The 18,296-nt window shown below is 33.9% G+C and overlaps 1 protein-coding gene across 2 annotated transcripts in view; it reads right to left on the bottom strand.

The window, feature by feature from the left end:
- Positions 1-17,756: 17,756 nt before the first annotated feature.
- Positions 17,757-18,296, bottom strand: part of LOC118202926 (uncharacterized) — a 169,766-nt gene continuing 169,226 nt past the window's right edge. For both annotated transcript variants that reach the window (XM_085823060.1, XM_085823059.1), the window contains exon 5: positions 17,757-18,069. In XM_085823060.1, coding sequence (XP_085679186.1) covers positions 17,989-18,069 — 81 coding nt within the window. In that variant the 3' untranslated portion in view covers positions 17,757-17,988. The remainder of the gene's footprint in view (positions 18,070-18,296) is intronic.

The raw sequence follows: 18,296 nt of genomic DNA, 5'->3' as shown, positions 1-18,296 counted from the left end.
ATGATTTAAAAAACTTGAATATGTCTAATGCCAGTAAACCAAATAAGAATTCTCATGAAAATGTTATGCATAATACCCAGGAGAAACCACAGGGCTCAGAATTTCTAAACTTTATGAAGGATATATCTGAGTTTAATAATATATTAGGTATTAATTATATCAGTTTAATGAATAATGTGTTTAAAAGATATTTACCTAAACTTAATTAGCTGATCCAGTTGATAAATTATTTATGTTTTACGAAATAGTTAAATTCATAGTAATGTATCAGGTTAATCAGAATAAGCCTCTTACTATTATTACTTGAAACGCAAATGGATTGCTCCAGAAAGTTTACGAGCTCAAGGAGTTCTTACATGAATTTTCCCCTGTTATTGTACTCATAAAAGAACACATGCTTTGTAGGGTTTTCTTTATTTTGCATAACAAATTTAATTTAAGTTTCCCTGTTCTCAACTTCTTAAACTTCCCGTCACATTCTCTCGTCAGGATGTAAATTTAAAGTTAAGTCAAGTGCTATTTAAACGTGTGATTATCTCAGTTTATTCAGAGCGTGTTTCGCTAGCCTATCGCACGTTTCGTTGTTATTCCGTGGTCACGCTAGTAAGCCTTTTGGCCTTATCAGTTTAGTATCACGCCGGTTAGATTTCTGTGAGTCCATCTCTTAGGACGGCCCACCAGCGGCCGAGCGGTTAAGTTGCTGAACACTGGTAGTTCGGTCCGAGGTTCGAATCCCGCGAACGGGCTGTCTGGATGGGTGTTTTCGTGGTTTTCTCCATGTGTAACGTGTATACGAGCCAGTTTCCCTTAGAAAGTCCTCCACGAAGGCATCCCTTCCCTTAGGCAGATAGCCCTAGTGTGCTTTGCCATGATTAAATACACACACACCCATCTCTAAGGAGTAATTTTGAAGTGCGTTCTTGCACTGGTTATTTCAGATTTCATTTGTATTATATTCTACGTTTAGTTACCGCCGCAAGTGAACGGTATTTTGTAACGCACGAAGTCCGTGCTTTTCTGTTAAATTAGTTGATTTAATAAAGGGTTATTTTGCACCCTTCTTCTTTTCTGTATTTAATTCACGCCTGGGCGAGAATTTTCCAGGTTCATTGTAGGATCTATGTTAGTGGATGTGGACAAATAGAGATACATCTAACAGCTTGGCCCCCAAAACTAATAGAGCTTGCATTTATCATACACCACTGGGACAGACCAACAGAGGGAAGATACGGACCCAGTGTCAATGCAAGAGGTGGATTGCTAATTTTAATTAAGCGCTCCATTTCTAATTATTTCACGCCTTTACCACAGCTTTTAGCTATTGAAGGCACAGCTATTACACTTACTCCTAACTCTTCTCGATTAGTCACCGTCATCTCCACCTATTTTCCTATACATACACCTGTAAATTCTGTGAAAACAGATTTGCAAATATTATTAAGCATTACCAATCGAATTATCATAGGTGGAGATTTTAACGCACACCACCGCGAGTGAAATTGCTGGGATATTAATCCACACGGTTGCACAATATACAACGTCGCCCAAGCGGCCAATATTAACCTAGCATTTCTAGTTAAACCAACACACACTGTGGGATAGGTAGACCATCTATTATGGATTTCTTCATTTTAAAAAATATTAACTCACCGAGTTATGCTGAAAGTCTGACGGAAATAACTTCGGACCATAATCCGGTAATGATGTAAATTATTAATAATACCTACAGCACACCACACAAAAGAGCCCTAATTACTAACTTGGCAGGATATGCTAAAGCTCTAAACAACACCCAGCACCCTACCAATACGAGTCAGTCGAGAAATGACTCAAACGCATTTACAGAGGAATTCACAGATGAACTTCATAATGCATTATTGAATAACAGCAGAATTGTAAAGAAAGACAAGAGATATAAGAACGGTCCCATTCGTGTGTTATCAGAAGAAGAAACTATGTTCGCAAGCAATGGCAACTCTTCAAATGTCCTACGGACAAAAACTGATAAATCAACTCAATCAACAAGTCAGGACTTGTTGATTGAGTTGATTTATCACGCACAACTTGACTATGTCAGACATTTAGAATCGCTCTCCACTGATGATAATTCTATCTGGAGTGCGGTTTCTAAATTTAAACGACGCAACACTAATATTCCGCCCAATAACGGCCCCAACGGGATCGCTTACACTGATTTTGAGAAATCTGAGTCTATTGCCATGAATTAAGAAGTTCGCCAAGTAAATTATTCTTGGCGAAAACTGTAAAAAATATGCCAAGATAAATTTTTGAATTTCTCCGTAAACTTCTCAGCAAATTTTAAGAAATTTAATATTTAGGCATAATTTGAGTCGTAGAATCGAGATATGGAAAAAAATTGGCATTTCATTTCAGAAAAAGTCCGATTTTGCCAAAATACCTATGCTAGAATGATGCTATGTATAAATCTATTATATGTTTTAAGTCGCGCTTTCGAGACATGAAAAACGCAATTTGAATATCGTCAATTGGCTCGGTAGAACGGGAGTTATAGAACTGTCCCTTTTTTTTTGCGCAGTGTACTTTATGCAATAACTAATATTTTGTCCTTGTATGACCGATAGTTGCGAGACCCGGACGGTACCCGATTAGTCTATGCAAGCCATCTGGGTGTCCGAACTTGTTCTCACCTGTTACCTCTTTTGTTTGAGCAGGTTATTTCTTCCACGTGAAGCTCTTAATTTCATTCTTAATCGAATTGGCACTTTTAACGTGTTAACTTATTTATCATTTTTTTTTTTTTTTTTTTTTTTTTTGCACCACATGTTTTTAAATTAGGTCAGACGTGTATTTTCTGATGAAATTATATTGAATTACAATGGTTTCAAACTCAAATTGTACTCGGTACGAATTATATATATATATATATATGTAGAGAGAGAGAGGATGGCAGATGATTTTCTAGAGAGTGGTGTTTTAAGAAGTGCTCTAATGAGGAGGTAATAAATCGCAACTGGCTAATTTATTCAAAACGATCTCTGTCGTTATTCTGTTTTCCATGCATTCTTTTTACTAAAAGTAAGACAGATTCTACTATTTCCAATCCAAAAAGAAGTTTCAAAGATTGGAAAAACTTAAACCGAATTTCCGATCACGGAAATTCTATGTTTCATCGTGATACTTATCTTCACTGTAAATGCTTTGAAAAAAAATCAAACGAGGTGGTTTCATAGATCATTCCCTGCATAAAGCAGTAGAATCAGAAAAAGAAAAGTGGCGACATAGCTTACACGTTATGTTAGACATGATTTTGTTTTGTGCAAAACACAATTTACCTCTTAGAGGTACGCATTAAATTATTGGCAGTTTAAGTGCAGGAATGTTCCTAAATTTAGTTGAATTAATAAATCATTATGATAGAAATATTGCCTATCATATAGCTAATCACAGAAAGGGATCCGTTTCTTATCTGTCTAATAAAGTGCAAGATGAATTTATATTACTCTTAGGTAATCATGTTCGATTTGAAATTCGTTCTAGGATAAAAAATGCGAAGTATTTTTCTTTGATATTTGATTGTACGCCAGATGTTTCGCATCATGAGCAACTGTGCCAGAATATTAGATATGTGTACATAAGAGACGAATCCATATTTATTGAAGAAAGCTTTATAAATTTTATAGAAATAAAAAAGAAAACTGGTAGTGGTTTAGCAAATGAAATTTTTTATAACTTAGAAAAGGATGGCCTCGACATTCAAAATGGCCGGTTATGATAACGGGGCCAGTATGGCTGTATTGTACAAAGGCGTGCAAGCCATTATTTGCCAAAGAAATAACCAAGCTACATACAGGGGTTGGACAAAAATACGGAAACACCTTTACAAAAACATGTTTCTTTGCTTAATATGGTGTAGGAAACCCGTTGGCATCCAAAACAGCTTGCAGTCTTCTCGGAATGGATAAATACAGTTCCTGTATGATTGCCAAGGGAATATTATACCATTCTTCCTGCAAAACGGTGCAAGTTCAGATAACGATGTTGGCGGTGGATAACGAGAACGCACTTTCCGTTCCAATGTAGACCACAAAGGTTCGATAATATTCAGGTCTGGTGACTGTGGTGGCCAGGGGAGATGGGACAACTCATCCTCGTGCTCAGAAAACCAGTCCTGGACAATGTGAGCTGTGTGAACAGGGGCTTTGTCGTCTTGGAAGACACCATCACCATCGGGGAACAAAGTTCGTACCATGGGACGAACTTGATCGGCCAAAATGTTCACATAAGTCTTGGCAGTCATGTGCCCTGACACAGTTATCATGGGGCTAGCAGAGAACCACGATATGGCTGCCCAAACCATAACAGAACCCCCGCCATGTTTCACTCTTGGCAACAAGCAGTCTGTATTATAGGCTTGAGATGGCGTTGTTCAGACGTAAACTCGGCCAGAAGTGGGAAACAATGTGAAAGAAGACTCGTCAGACCATATTACTCGCTTCCACTGCTCTATAGTCCAGGCTTTATAACTTAAACACCACCTGTTCCTGTTACGGGCATTAGCATCACTGATGAGTGGCTTCTCAATTGCAGCACGGCCAGCAATTCCCTGTTTATGAAGCTCCCTTCTAATTGTTTTGGTACTCACAGGGTTCGGTAACACAACATTCATTTCAGCAGTAACTTTTGCAGCTGTGGTCTTCTTATTTTTCGTCACAATTGCCCTTAATGATCGTCTGTCACGATCACTCAGGACACACCTTCGTCGGCGCTGTGGTTTAGCAGATGATGTTTTTCCGCTTTTCAAATATGCGGAATAAATCTTCGATACAGTACCTCTTGAAACACTAAACACCCCAGCTACCTTGCTTACGGAAGCACCTACCATACGTGCTCCAACAATTTGCCCCCGTTCGAAGTCTGTTAACTCTGACATAATGCAATGACAACCTCACATAACAGTACTCCGACAACAACTGAACTGTTTAGCAGATTTACGAAATTGTATAGGTGGCGTCAGTAGTCAAAAACGCCAGCGCCACCTACATATTTCATTAAAATCAATCTTTCTTTTCAAACATGCATTTCACAAGGTGTTTCCATATATTTGTCCATCCACTGTATCTATTCCTTGTTCGGCTCATAGTTTAAATTTAGTATACAAAAATGCCGTTGTAACAAATTCAAGTATGTTAATATTTTTTGGCACTATACAGAGAATTTATAATTTTTTTTGTATCTTCAACGAGTAGATGGGATGCATTTATGTCCGTTTTAAAAACATTAAAAGGTCATACAGATACACGATGGCCATCAAGAGTAAATGCTGTTAAAGAATTAGATCTACAAATAACAGAAGTATATAGACTATTTAAACATATGGCTTTAAATCGCAAATCTTTGCAATGGGCTGAAAATAACAGCATTTTGATACAAATCCATCTTCCATTTTTATGTTTGTTATCTATGTGGAATTTAATACTGCAAGGGAAAAATATCGATGACTTTGCTTCTTTAAAAGCAGGAAAAATTAAATTATAAATATGCTTGAAAAGATTATATCAAAATTTTTTAATATAAAAAACATTCTCTATTCGTAAAAAGCACATTTGAAGTTAATTAAATTTTAAATGAAATTGAATTACAAATAAATGATTAATTATTGCTGCTAATTAATCTACAATATCATTTAAATTCTGAGAGCATATGTAAATCAAGTGCAAGCATCAAAATCTATGAATATATTGTTACGAATTTGGTATTTAAACAGCTAATGTTAGTTCAATTGTAAATTAAATAGTTTTATTTCTCGCGCAGTGCAGCGCGTGACGAATATTAAAAGAAAGCTAAGCAGGAAAATTGAAAATGCAAGAGCGCGTGCATTAAATAAATAAATATCTCTTTTTGATTTCGAGAAAGTACTGGAAAATTCTAGCGCGTGAATTTAAAATCTTATAAAAGGAGGAAAACATCTCAGTTTGCAGTAGTTGCTTAGTTTGTTGTTGTTTAGAAAACTGCTCTTGTTGATTGTAGCGAATTCGCGGATTAGCGTTCTTTAGCTGTTTTGAATTACGTTCTATTTGACATTTGAGTAGTTAAAAGATAACTACTGTGAGATATTGTAATACTGCATGATAATTTGAGAAAATTTAAGCATTTTTGTTGTGATGATAATAAATTTTTGTTCATTTTTCCTCGGACTTGTGCATTCATTTCATAACGAACCCGTACGCACGCAACAATATAATAAATGTATAATAATAGCTTCTTTTTGATTTGTTTGCATAATTCGTGTCGGTAAAGTTTTTTGTATGCAAGAGTTTCTAAATTACTTTGGGCGTCGCTGAACACTGGTAGTTCGGTCCGAGGTTCGAATCCTGCGAACGGGCTGGCTGCATGGGGGTTTTCGTGGTTTTCCCCATGTGTAACGTGTATACGAGCCAGTTCCCTTAGAAAGTCCTCCACGAAGGCATCCGTCCCCTTAGGCAGATGGCCCTAGTGTACTTTGCCGTAATCTCAATATACCATACTATACCATACCTAAATTACTTTGGTTTTCTACTCTTAATTGACTTTAATTATTCTACTCATTACTTGATAATTTCTCTAAATTCCACTTCTTTAAATTTCTTTTTAGTAATTCACAACATTTGGTTTTACTTTTGGTTTTGAATTTTCCTTTTACCCTTGCCTACATGGACGACGAAACACGAATTGAATAATTGAAGAGTTAGGTTTGGAGGCAACTTGCTCTTGATAAGCCTGTCTCCTGCCTGCTCAACAATTATTCAGTTATGCATTTTAAAATTTATTGGAATTGTATATTATTCATTTATTATATATTCATAGATTTTGATACTTGCACTTGATTTGCATATGCTCTCAGAATTTAAATGATATTGTAGATTAGTTCGCAGCAATAATTAATCATTTATTTGTAATTCACTTTCATTTAAAATTTAATTAACTTTAAATTTGCTTTTTACGAATAGAGAATGTTTGTTAAATTCAAATTTCATTCCTTGCAGCAATGGCGCAAGAGAATTATTTTAATTTAGTGTATTCTTTTGAAATAATTTTTGAATAGATGTTTTATTTAGACTATTTAGTATTATTTGCCATTTTTCAAAAAGCATATTTTTAATGTTTTCCATTTCAAATTGTTAATTATTATATTTGTTTCACTTTGTGGAATATACAAAGTTATAATTAAATATTACTGTAGAAGTTATTGTATTTTCACTTGAAATATTTAATTTTAATGAGCATAAATATATATATATATATTTTGCGCGTGTTTGTATAATGTTATGTTTTCAAACATTATTTAGTATTATTTATTAATTCTTCCCTCCTCTTACCCCACACAAATGCGTCAATAAATAATTTTGCATTGCATATAGGGGGCTCACATTTACCGCTTTGCCTCAGGTGAAAAAATATGTAGGCACGGCTCTGGCTGACACTTAATGAAATGTTTGAGAAAGTTTCTGTATTAATGGACGGTTCTACTGTACTATGGGAAGAATTCGTTGCAGTAGTTGATGATAATATGTGTGCAGCCCCAATTATGGCAGACAAAGACATTTTGGAGTTTGTTCAAAGCTAAAAATGTATCATTAATGCAGATTCCGACGACGAAAATGAAATGAATAATGCAGCTCCTGTTCCCACGTCATCAGAAATAAGGAACGTTATAAAAAGTATGCGCAGTTATTTAGAAGCACATTCCAATGGTGAAATGAATAACAAAATGGTCGACATTCAACAATTTGTTAACAATTTGTTATAAAAAATGACAATGCAAAGAAAAATATCAGATTATTTTTTCCCAAACTCAACAAATGTTTTGTTTTTTAAAAAAAACTTGAAAATTCTGTATTAAATTTCATGAAGTTCTTGTGGAGCTTTTTGTTTCATTGATTTTTATTATATACATATCTATGTAAATAAAATGTAATCTAAACTTAATTTTGTTGAATATATGTTTTTTTCCAATATCCTTTAACACGGAATTCTTTTAACACTAAAAAATACTTCATTCCCCTCAGTTGCGTGTTAAACGATTTTCACTGTATTTACATTCGTAACACATTAATATATTTATCACATTCTGTTTTACCATATGTCTTTGAATTAAATCTTTCCATACTCTTCGAATTAAATATAAACCATATTCTTTGAATTTTATATTCTGATGAATCTTTTCTGCATTACTCGCTAAAAGCAAATCATGCATTCGTGTTTCCTTGCACTTTTAGGGTTATATTACTTCATTTTACTAAAGTTATCATTGAATCTTTAAATTAGGAGAAACTTTTTATCATAATTTCATGTAGCAAAAAATGTTTCTTTTAGTTAAAAGTTACGACTTTTTAATTTGTAATTTGTAATGTGTGCATTGTTGCATCTGTATTATTGCTATTAGGCGATAATACACGATTTATTATTTTGCGAATCATTACTGTATTAACAATTGTTACAGTTAAACAATTGAAATAATATATGCGAATAATTATAGCGTTTACATATAAACTATTTATCTGATGATTTATTGCTATACACGATCTGGCTGCGTTATGCTGCATTAAATAAACTGAACAAAAGAACTAGATAATGTTATTGGGGCAGCTTCGCATTACATCATTTTTGACGCAATATCAGCATATATTGTTTTATCATTTTATTATACAGAATTGAACCATTTTTACCAAATTTGTTTGTATATCAATTGGGATTCAGTAACTTTAATTAGAGGATCAATAAATGACTTCAAAAGTTTTCTTCAAAATAGCATTAACAGCTGAATGTTAATTATAGGCCAGCTGCCATTTTTGTAGCGAGTAAGTAAATAAACGTATGGAATATTTTGCATTCAACATATTAAAGCACAGTAAGCACTTTTGTGACTGGACGTTTTAGTTTGAGGAGACTACATTAAAACTAAATTTTTTTCTTTTCAAGACAGTTACATGCGCATATTCCCCTCCTTTTGAAGAAATCTTTAATTAGTACAGCATGCTTTAGTTTAATATTAATGAAGCCCACAGTCGCCTTTTAACTAACATTTTGTTTATGAAATTGTTTCTTATTCTATTTGCTTTTATTCTAATATCCTGTTCATTTCGTTTTCTTTACTGGAACTCTTATCGGTTGAATATATCGGTTGCACGCTTTCTAAAAGCATAGTTGCGAGTTACAAAATGTCAGGGATTCGGAACTTGTACATTCCTTTCGCGTTTTATTAGCAGTGCTGCACCTGCGCTTATTCGAATATGACGAGTATCAGAGGGCAACTGTAGTCCAAAATCCCGCATAATTTGAGTTTCGCTATATGGCTTGTCAGAGAGAGGAGCGAACATTCAGCAAAAAATCACAAAACATTTTAGGCTGTTGAAAGTGACATAAGAACTGGCAGATTGTGAGGAAATTGCCACTTGAATTTTCGAGACGAAGCCCTGATTTTCATGACGAACGAAACAGCACTTGGCACAGCTTCAGTATAGCCCAACCAGAATTTTAACCAAAAAATATCGCCAAGAGCGGCGATAAATGATATGATGTGGTAACCCATGCTATTCGCCAAAAGCAATGTAAACAAGAGGATGGAATTACGGTTACAGCTAATAAATAGTAGTTAGTTATTATTAGTAGTCAGTTATGTTTATTCAATTTCAATACAAATTACCGAGATGTCCATTTATCCATTTACTCATAGTTAAATGCACGTGCCAATGTATTCTTACTTTTCCGGCATGGCTTCTCTTAAAATTTATTTCGCGCTGCATTGCACGAGGAGATACAACATTTTTTAATTAGAATTGTACTAAAATGAACTATCTACACAAAATTCGTAACACTATTTTCGGCGATTGTTTAACGCTCAAATATTGTGGAGAATACTGTTTTGAAGATCAGATCTTTGAATTTAGTTATGGATTCTAAACCTACTGTTAGAGATGTTGAAATTAAGTATCGAGAGATTTTAAAGGAGAATTTAAGGTGGGAGTTTTCAAACAAGCGTAAAAGTTTGGGAAAGCCAGGCATTCCAAACAAATATTTTATGTAAGAGAGTATGAAATTTTTAGAGGATGTTTGATGGATTGTGGATTATTGAAGGATAAAAGTTGTGAAAAATTTAAGATACCATACAAGGGTACCTTACATTTGGGAAAGCCAAACAAAGGTGAGATTTTCCGGCATTATTTTTAAAATTACATCCTTTTAACCTTAATCATTTTCATTAATCATTCCTTAACATTTCTTTCTTTTAAAATCGTGTATAATAGTAGTAAATTTATTTCTATTATCTACGATTTCTGGTGAAATCAAGATGGCCGCCATTTTTGAAACACGGAGTTTCGTCGAAAATCTGGATGGCAACCATTTTTCAAAACAAGGTATTTCATGTGCTTTGGTGCCAAAACAAGTTCGCCAAACTTTAAAGGTGGGCTATACTGAAGCTGTTCCCAGAACTAGACCGTCTTTCAAGTTAAATGGTGGCTGACGGTAATGAGCCTGCATAACTTTTACCCAATCTTCATAAAGTCTGTGATTGAAGAATTAAAATACAAAAACTGTTTGTGTTTTGGGTACCCAAAACGTTAAAAGCAGACCACAAAATGAAAGGAGTAGGTTATGCGCTCAACGTTTTCACAGGTAATGAAGAAGAAGGCAACAGATTCTTAGATTCCATTGCAACTAAAGCTGAAAGCTTCTGTTTTTCAGCATTCAATTTCTGAATCTAAACAGAAATCACGTCAGTATCGCCATACATGTTTACTAAACAACATAAATTCAGAAATTTAATTTCGGTCCATAAAACTTTGGTTTCGGTTTTTTGGGAAAGACATGGAGTTGTAGTTAAGTTCGTAATGCCTGGAGCCCACCAGCGGCCGAGCGGTAACGTCGCTGAACACTGGTAGTTCGGTCCGAGGTTCGAATCCCGCGAACGGACTGGCTGCATGGGTGTTTTCGTGGTTTTCCCCATGTGTAACGTGTATACGAGCCAGTTTCCCTTAGAAAGTCCTCCACGAAGGCATCCCTCCCCTTAGGCAGATAGCCCTAGTGAGCTTTGCCATAATTAAATACACCAACACCAACACCGTAATGCCTGGAACAGGAACACCAAATAATGCTGACACATATTATGAGCTTTGCAAACATTTCGAAAGGACAACAGGGAACAAGAAGGACATCGAAAACAACAAGAGGGAAATGTCGATACATGGCAATTGTTTGTTTAAAGACAACGTTTGGACCCACACGACGCATATCACAACCTTTCATTTGCAAAAATTCAAGTGGTGAGCTTAGGATGATCACCCACAGCCATTTAGTGTCGAGCGGATTTCATTTATTTCTTCCCCCGAAGACTCATTTCGCTGGACACGGCTGTATGATAAACTATGAAGTGTAAAGAAAAACCGTGACATGGTTTGGGTGGAAGAATTTTATGATACTGGGATAAAATCTTGTTCCAAAAATTAAGAAGTGTCTGGCTAAAAGCACCACTGTGTAGAAAAAATAATGTCACGTAAAATAATTTATAGTTAGTAGAAGAATGATACAATAAAAGGCTTTTGACTAAATTTTGAACCAATGACAGAGCGATAAAAATCATTGAATGCTGACAATCTCATAACACCCGCCCCATCACAGAATTCTTGGTCTCAGATTCTGGAGAATGAGCTGCTAAATGGCAATTTTCATGGTTTTTCCTATGTGTAAATGTGAATACTAGCCAGTTCCTTTAAAATGTATTCCGCAAAGGTATCGCTTCTGCTAGCCAGCCAGTACTGAAATTTCTGAAATTCAAATAATCTTAATTTTTAAGTGATTATTGCATATTTAACCTTTACTTTTCAAACAAGCCTTTCTTCACATTTCTTTATTTTGTTTCTGAGTTTGTTGCTAATTTCCCTTTTTCAATGGTTCCGTTAACACTTCATTTCTAGGATTATATTTTGCAAACATTGATTTTTAATTTTTCTTAGTTTGTTACTTTGTTAGTTTTCTATGAGCAAGATTTGAGATGCCTATTTATGTTTGGTTTAGAAATTCATTGCTAGAAGTTTACTTCCTTTTCTTCTCGCTCAAAATTTTTTGATAGATAATCTGTAATTCTGATTTTTATTTTTCATGTCTTTTCATCTCATTTTGTTAATTTGAAACTATGGATGTTAACTATGGGAAATGAAAACTATGGACATTAACGTAGTTATGGATTTATTTCACTGGATCGCCTGAGTTTGATGCTTGCAAGAGACATTTCCTCGATGTGGAAATATTTTCTATTTTTACAGGAAGCGAAATAACGGAATGAAAATAAAGCGTTAGCGAAGACACCTCGAAGACACTTCCTTCGAGGCATTGAAATAATTACCAGGGAAATGAAAAAAAGTTAATGAATTCTATGACTCCATCTCCTGAAAGACAGATTTCTAGAATTTAGTTTAAAAGCAATCAAACGACAATACTGGGAATATTTAAAAAAGAAACATTGAAGTTTGGAAAGGAGAAACGCACTAGGAACACCGAATGGATGATAAAACTGCAATTCTGCTTGTTATGGGCTTTTCAGAATTAAACTAATTAATGAAATTAGGTAACACGGTGCAGCTAATGGACTTCTTAGATGTTTATCTAACGAGAACACTGTTGATACAGGAGAAAATTATTGGTCTTTCTGGGAATACGAAGTGAAAACATTAAAGTAGTTTGAGAATTCTCTAGCATCATTCACCTTGCCCATCTGTAATATATTACTCTCTTAGTATCTGTAAATATGTAATGAACATCCTGTCAAAAAATGTTTTGTTTTGTTTTTCTTTCTTGGAGGATTGAATGGAAACAGGAAAAAGAGCGTCACACTGCAAAACGTTTGTGATAACAAAATGTATTTGATATGTGTTTTAGAAAATAAATCTGGGGAAAAAACTACTTTTGAATCACTTGCTGGAGACGAATTAAATACATTATCAAATACATTTCTGTTTATTTTTAAACAGAAATTTTTTGTGCTTTGTATCTTTAAAGAAATTTTGGAGCTATTTATTTTTTATGGTACCTTTGAAAACCTCTACCATTTTTTATTGAAATGTTTTAGGATACGACAAGACCTAACGATATGAATCTCTCAGAAAATATTATAAGTATGCGTTTTTTATCGTTTTTTATTCTTATGAAGATTCACATGATAATCTTTATCGTTCATTTTACAAAAGAGAAACATTATGGTTCAGTTTTCTCCATCCTGTGGTTAGTAAATTACCTTGAAGCACTCATTGCTATTGCTCACAATTAAACTAACACTTATAGGCATAGAAATCAATTTCCGAAGAAAGAGAGCTTCAGGCAACGACTGATTGGAAAATTGTTGATGGTTTCATGAAGTAGCTGGAAATGCAATGATATCAGCAATCGAGGCAGTCTGAGAGTAATTCCAGAATCTTGGACATAAAAAGAGATTTATCAATCGAATGAATACCATTCTTCTATAAACTACTGAGTTGATCTTTTAGTGTAAACAGTCTTGAATCATCACAGTGATGCTTTTATTAATTCAAAATAAATAATTCCTAACCATAACTGTCATAATTATATAAATTCTGTAGATGCATAGAGCCCAATAAGGAGAGCATCCTGAATAGGAGCTGAAGAGAAAAAAATGTGAAATATAATATTGAAATTATTTTAATCATACTAATGTTTAAATGTAAAATTTAAATCTTGCTAATATATTTTGCTGCGAGGAAAGCTGCCGGGCAAGCCTTTCCCGAATAAGATTCCAGCGTTTATGATCCTTACTATTCCTTGAAGTTGAGTATGAAGTAATTAAAAGCGCTCTGTCGCTTTTCATTAGTGCTTTTTGCAGTAGGTCGATGTGGTCGTACATACACACGGAAAGATGATACTGAGTACATCTAGTAATACATAAGAGGACTTAAAACTAGGGACGTTTAGAGAATAATTCAGATTTTACTGCACAGAAAAACACTCCGAACAATACTTCTTACAGAGTGACAATTTTGTTTTATTGTTTGCGTAGAAACTCGGCATAAACGTTTCTTAAAGCATGCCGTAAAGTAAGCATTAATTTGGAAGCTATGCACTAACAAACTGTTATGCCAAAAGCGGTTCCTAAATTCATTTGGTTGAAGACTCACTGCATAATGCATCATGTTTTGGAAGGCCATCGGTCATTAATGATATTGATTAGACAATCGCAATCGTTGAAAATTCCTCTGTTACGCAAACAGAACTTGGCAGAAGGGTGCAAAGTAACTGAAGACGGCATTTGTTTGCATCTACACCAGTTGTGGAAGTTGGAGGCAAGCAAATGGCTTCACGAACTTATATGAAGAAATTCTATAAGCTCTCTATTTGAGAATCATTCATCTCCCGCGACAGAAGGCAACGGTTTCTGAATTTTTCCCGATGTATGATGAGGAATTTGTCAAATTCACCCTCAATAAGTAGCCACATCATTGATTGTTGCTGACGGATCACATTCCCTAGGCTACAAACCTCTCATTCCATTCCATGAAGCTTACGTTGTGGAGAATGGCTCGTATTAGGCACTGCGAGTTCCTTCAAGGTCGGATCATCACAAATGATGACTACGCTCGAAAACTCGAATACGCATTTCCTTGCGTCAGAAACAAAAGGTGAGGTATTTGCAGAACAACTGCAAAACACACTCAACGAAAATGCCAATGATACAACTAAAAAAAAAAAAAAAAATCGCTTTGCAATGGGAAGTAGTACCATTTTCCCCTAATTTCTCAAACACCTCACCTTTGAACGTCAATTTTTGCCAACCAGTGGCCGAGTGGTTAAAATCGCTGAACACTGGTACTTCGGTCAGGGGTTTTAATCCAGCGAACGGGCTGGCTGTATGGGCGTTTTCGTGGTTTTCCCCATGTCCAACGTATATACGAGTCAGTTTTCCCTAGAAAGTCCTCCACGAAGGTATCCCTTCCCTTGAACAGATAGACCCTGAATGCTTTGCCCCAATCCAATAAACCAAACCAAAATGATCATCAATAACCAATACAAAATAGAGAAATGTGCTTCGAAATCTTTTAAAAACAAAATATTATTTTTAATGGTTCTCACTGTTGCCTCAATTAAATTTTGACATTTTTCAACCTGAGATATCTTTTCTCCCTTTTACAAACACTCAAAAATTATATTTTTAATCTACAAAGAAATAACTTTTTTTTTTAAGGTTATGTTTTTACTTTCAGATATAGTTTTGGAGTGAAATATAATTTTGCAATAGCTACTCCTAAAAACGACGAAGCAAATAAACAACCAATATCCAAAGATTTCTTAAAAAGTCTCTTTGAAATCACAGTTACGTAATTTATGTAAGCTACCAACTGAATATTTGGAGCACAATGTATAAAGGACAGGTTCGACTCAATTTTGTTTTTCAAAAGAATTTCGATGTAAAATAATGCAAGTATTCCAGTAATTTATTTTACTTCTGTGTGTATAAATGGATGTTGTTATTGTTATTTATGCACAGTGTCATTGTACGTAACTTAATTTTGTAAATGTTTAAAATAAAAATCGTGTTATATGGAAATATGTACGTACATAAGGTTTTACGCATATTATAACGTGCTAAAATGAATCCGGGTTTTAAGTTTAGTTTTGGTTGTATTTGATTGTTAGAGAAAGGATTGCTTTCGTAGAGAATTTTCGAAGGAGAAGCTGACTGGTACATACTTCACCCACGGGGAAAACAACGATAATGTCCATGAAATCCGTTCGCAAGAAATAGGGCTTCAGACCAAACTACAGCTGTTCAGCCACTTTAGGGCTCGACCGTTGGTACGCACCATGTTGTAGGAAATCCTGTTATAAGAGGGATATCTGTAGTTGGAATGAGCATGTACTGTAAATTACTTATAAGTAATTGCTATGCTCTTGTTCTGCGCTATTACTTCACATCGACTAAAAAGTCCAAAAATAAAACCTTTCAAAGAATAAGGCTTTGATGTAATGCAAGGGCAAACGACGCATGTATGTGGGTTTGTACTTTAATGAGGACTCATAAATTTTTTCCTAACATTTAAAAATGTGTAAAATTTTAAACAACATTTTTCAATTCTAGGTTTTAAAAATACGAAATTAGAAGTAGGTACAAAAATTAAAATTTTAGATTGCAGTTTTTTATGCCTTTCTCCCCCCTCCCCCCAAAAAAACTAATTTCTGCTATTATGCGACTATCACATTCGAAGCTTATGATGTCACATGATATGAGAATCTTTAGATTATTGTAGATGATACTTTATTAAACTGATAATAAAACTAATGGCGTTCGTTTGGTCGTAGGGATGTAATTTAATTAATTAAGCTTTGTTACAAAATCAGCAAGATTTCTTAAGGAGACTCATACACCTTAAAACCCATAAGATCTTCGAATATGTGGCTGCTGCAAGAAATAATTATTTATTTTAAAAGCAATTACTTCCAACTTTTAACAGCTGACTAAATAATATAGTTGCTTTCTGAAATAGTAATCAGAAAGTTTGCTTTGCCACAAATATTTTTATAATTTAATCCGCTTTGTGACAAAAGTTTTCGTCATGTTTCCAACTTTCGCTCACAGTTTAAGACATTCTGTCGCATAATTTAATTTTATATTTAATATATAGTTTACATAACATTTGGAAACTACTGTGAACCAAAAATTCTAAGAATTCCATGTTAAATGTCTATTTTATTTGGAGTTGAATTTATAAAATGTATTTTATTAAAAAAAAACTCTAACGATTTTGAGCATAAAGTTTTTTAATATTAAAATATTTATCAGATTTCTGGTTCAGTTAGAAGATAGTGCCATATAAAGAATTCTAACAAATTTCAATTATGTACCGTCAGCCATTTTTAAAATATCATGCGCGCAAGGTGGAAACACGACGAAATATTTTTGTCACGAAGCGGGTTAAATTACAAAAATATTTGTGGCAACACAAACTTTCTGGTTACTAGTTTCCAAAGAAGCTATATTATGTAGTCAGCTGTAAAAGGTTTGAAGTAATCGCTTTTAAAATAAATAAAATATCCCAATTCTTGCAACAGTCACATATTCGAAGATCATAAGGGATTTAAGGTGTATGAGTCCCCTTAAGTTCTTTTCTCTGTTGCAGTTTTCCCCTCAGGGAAAAAAGGCCTTGATTTAAAATACACAAGTTTACATTTTATACAACAAATAATAAACTAAAATCTGTTGAAAGAGAGAGTATTAGAGGAGACTCGGTATTGTCTCTTCTCCTTTAATACTCTCTCTTTTTTAAATCAGCCCTTGCATAAGGCATAATGTATGCCTTATGCAAGTATGCTTTATGCAAGGCTACTAAACATTGTATATCTACATTGTAGTTAGAGGTTACTTAAACACTGTATATCTAATTTAAGTTTCTGTAACAGTAATAAACAAAACCAGTTATTATATGGCTAGTAAGAGATTTTTGTAATGCAGCCATATTTTTTAATGAAGAAATTTATTATTATTTTTAAATATTAAACTGTATGAATTTTGCTCAATATTAATACATTTTCCATACATTACATACATAATAATATATTAGCATTTCAAAGACAGAAATTGCGTAACCATTGATGATAAAATTTAACTGATATTGTGGCGAGAACTTAAATTTAAATTAGTTTATTGGAAACTTTCGATTCCCATTGTTATTGTCTTCAAAGAGTGAAAGATTTTTTTCACCAAATAAGGAAGGAACAGAGTCTATTTGACAAAATGGTAATTACATACGTTTATTTTATCCAATTATTACTAAAGTAAAAAAATTAAAATATATCTATTACTTATTTTGAAGATCCAAAATTCATATTTTATTTTGTTATTAGCGACTGAAATATACATATGCTAATATTTTTGATATGCTTCGAAAAAGAGCTTTTCTTTTCGTCTTCTACATTTTATATCGCAGGATATGGGATACTTTTTCATACATATTTTTCTTTAAGTTTTCATTTCTCTTCATCGTAATACGACTGTTCATGATTCTTGGCTTTCATATTGGAGAATACCATATCTCGAATAAACCTTTCCTGGAAAGAAAAAAAAAAAGAAATGAATTAAAAGTCTACTAAATTGCTAGGCAGATGCATATAACTGAAATATAATCGCTCATTTATCGACACACAAACATCCTGCCTGATATTTTAAAATACTTGACAGGTGTTATAAATTGGTATCTTTGTAATGTAAAACTGTACAGTCATTAGGTTATTTTGAAGAAGGAGTCATGAAAAATGTGCACTGCCCTCGCCGGTAC

Source organism: Stegodyphus dumicola, chromosome 8, assembly GCF_044657685.1.
Source record: "Stegodyphus dumicola isolate Sdum_Otavi_A_Nest chromosome 8, ASM4465768v1".
Classification (NCBI taxonomy): domain Eukaryota; kingdom Metazoa; phylum Arthropoda; class Arachnida; order Araneae; family Eresidae; genus Stegodyphus; species Stegodyphus dumicola.
The sequence above is the reverse complement of the archived record's forward strand: the minus strand, read 5'-3'. Positions and strand labels throughout refer to the sequence as shown.